Source organism: Onychostoma macrolepis, chromosome 08 (assembly GCF_012432095.1).
Source record: "Onychostoma macrolepis isolate SWU-2019 chromosome 08, ASM1243209v1, whole genome shotgun sequence".
NCBI classification, from domain to species: Eukaryota; Metazoa; Chordata; class Actinopteri; order Cypriniformes; family Cyprinidae; genus Onychostoma; species Onychostoma macrolepis.
In genome coordinates this window covers 2,691,196-2,693,715 of record NC_081162.1, presented here as the reverse complement: position 1 = coordinate 2,693,715, position 2,520 = coordinate 2,691,196, and the positions used below count along the sequence as shown (strand labels likewise).

General features: G+C 37.1%; 1 protein-coding gene across 2 annotated transcripts; it reads right to left on the bottom strand.

Annotated features, from left to right (window-relative positions):
• Positions 1–246: 246 nt before the first annotated feature.
• On the bottom strand, positions 247–2,312 carry her3 (hairy-related 3). Of its 2 annotated transcripts, XM_058785886.1 has the most exons (5): positions 2,226–2,312; positions 1,265–1,403; positions 989–1,084; positions 814–895; positions 247–710 (listed from the first exon to the last, which is right to left on the bottom strand). In XM_058785886.1, the coding sequence occupies exons 2-5, from the start codon at positions 1,316–1,318 to the stop codon at positions 247–249; spliced, it is 696 nt and encodes a 231-aa protein (XP_058641869.1). In that variant the 5' UTR covers positions 1,319–1,403; positions 2,226–2,312. The 2 variants fall into 2 exon arrangements, with proteins under 2 accessions (XP_058641869.1, XP_058641868.1); XM_058785885.1 differs by lacking the exon at positions 2,226–2,312 and having other exon boundaries at positions 1,265–1,437.
• Positions 2,313–2,520: the final 208 nt, after the last annotated feature.

Here is a 2,520-nt window from a genome sequence, read left to right as displayed (position 1 = left end):
CCATTACAAAGTAAAAGACATTCATTTAATCTCCGCAGCAGCTGGCGTCTACATCTAGTCATACACATTTGTCAGTTTACATAATAAGCAAATTCAATCCAATGTTGTAGTCTTTTATTATTAAAATAAACATTTGCCATCATTTATCAAAAAATAGGATCTACATATACAGTGCACGAGAAGCAAAATTAGAGCTACTTTATAAAGTCTAAGTGTTAAAACAGTGACATTTGAAATTCTTCAGATTTACCAAGGTCGCCAATAATTATGTTTCAAGGCTTCAGAAAAGTTGCAGCACTCGTCAACCTTTGTATTTTTAAGACTGAAGTGTGTGGTTTTGAGCTTCTTGGATCCATGGGTTCCAGCCTGTGCGTTAAATGATATTTTGTCCGTCTCACATATCTCAATCCTCTTCGGCATAGAGCAGTAATATCTGTCTGAAGTTTGCTGCAAGTTGGGATAAAGAGCGTCTGTTTTAAGCGGAGCTTTGTGTGATCGGCGAAGTGTACAAGTTGAAGCAGTGATCCGAGCGGGGTCGCTCTCCGCGGTACTGAAATCAGGAACGAGGTCAGAACCGCTCCTCAGATGTGTCAGCATGATGGAGCGGGAATCTCTGTCTGCGTCCGAAGCTAGAAGATAATGACTGACTGTGGCGAGACAACTTCTGTAGCCAGCATGATATTCAGCAGAGTCACAAACTGTGGGCGTTCCTGCATTTAGAGAAATCAATATTTATTGTTTCCCAATAATACACTTAAATTATGTTGGAAATGTAACGAATAATAATTATTTAAATGCGAATGGAACACAAACCTCTTTGGGTGTTTTGCAGATGCATCAGATGTTTAACCGTCAGCTCCAAAATGTCAGCCTTTTCCAATTTTCGCTTGCGGATCTGAATAATATAAAAAAAATAATCAGTTGGTTTTTGAGACAGACATTTGATAATAGAATTTGAATAAATTTTAAATCCATTTAATTTTCTTACATTATTCGAACAGACACTCTCCAGGAGACTTTTCAACTGATTCAAACATTTATTGATACGTGCTCGTCTTTTCTTCTCCATCAGTGGTTTGGACACCTGAAAGACAAAACCTTTTTATTTTTTATTTGTATTTATTAAAAACAAAAAACAAAAAAAAAACTTTTATTTAAAATGCACGCTGATAAAGAAATTCTAGATTTTAATTTAATTTAATTAATTTATTAATTTATTTATTTTGTAAAAAAATAAAATCGTTTAATTTATAACTCTAATCACCTTTTTACCGCTCTGAGTTTTCGCCGTTACCACTCTCTCTGATGCTGCAGCCATTGTCCTCAAATGCTCGTTGCGCTTAGATACCCAGGTGAATTATCCAACTTCCTTGTGTCGGAGTGAAGGAATTCTCCCTAGTATCCTGCTTTATAAAGAGAGACTCGCTTAACATCTCAATGCACTGCTCACATCATTGGTGCGCAAAAAGAGCATCCATTTAATTTCTGCTGGACACCCAATCAGCATGAAGTTGCTTTCCCGGCTGTGCTTTTGTTCTCAAAAAAGAGCTTAGGATTGACTTTGGTGCTACTCTCTTTTATAAACCATGAGACTTCTAATTCACACAATCAGAAAAAAAAAGAAAGAAAAAAAAGTCCACAATAAATTAATAATAATAAAGGTACTTTGGTCGTATTTTGGCGTAATACGTAATTGTGTTTTCCACACATCACTTGAATGTCAAATTTATTTTATTTGAAATTGCAAACTAGGGCTTTTCTGAACATGGGCTAACCCTTAGAATCATATGATCTAATATTTTATCTTAGCCTATCTTATATTTCATTTGCAGTAGTTTAGATATAAATTAACAAACAAAATCGTCGTGTGGGGTGAAAATGTAGCCTATAGAGAGTTCCATAGAAACACCGTAAAATGGAAAATGTTACAAATAACCAGTCAAGATGTAGAGGAATTAGCTCTGACTATTCATCCCTTTCTCTTCAAGTTTCACGCCATGTTGAGACAGGCAGCACCGTGGAAATCTTTTCCGTGTCTTCACAACGTGGCAATTTTCTGCCAATAAGGAAGGGGAATCACCTTTACTGAATTAAAACGTCAAGATTCTACAAACCAAAGCTACATTTTCTAAAACCGCCAAAACGCTCTAGGAATCTTTGGTGTCTGTAGAATACAGACGGTCATGCTACAAGTAAAGCTCTAAGTTTTAAGCTTGATAACATACATGTTCTCAAAGAGAAGTAGAATTCTCACAGATGTTCCCTTCAAAGAGCGAAGCGAGGAGAATCAGAGGAACGCCTCCTGTCCGAGGGCCCTATCCGCCTGATTTTCCACACTTCTCCATCAATAGAGCCTGTCCTTGAGAATGTCGTACAGGATCCCCCACACACACAAAACAGTAAAGGCCCTATGGTTTCCACCAAGGAAAAGTAAGGGAAAAACTACAGTTTCACATAAAAAGGATGAACAGTTCAAAATCAACACAGACTCGCGTCACTTCATGCCACAGCATGGTTCAT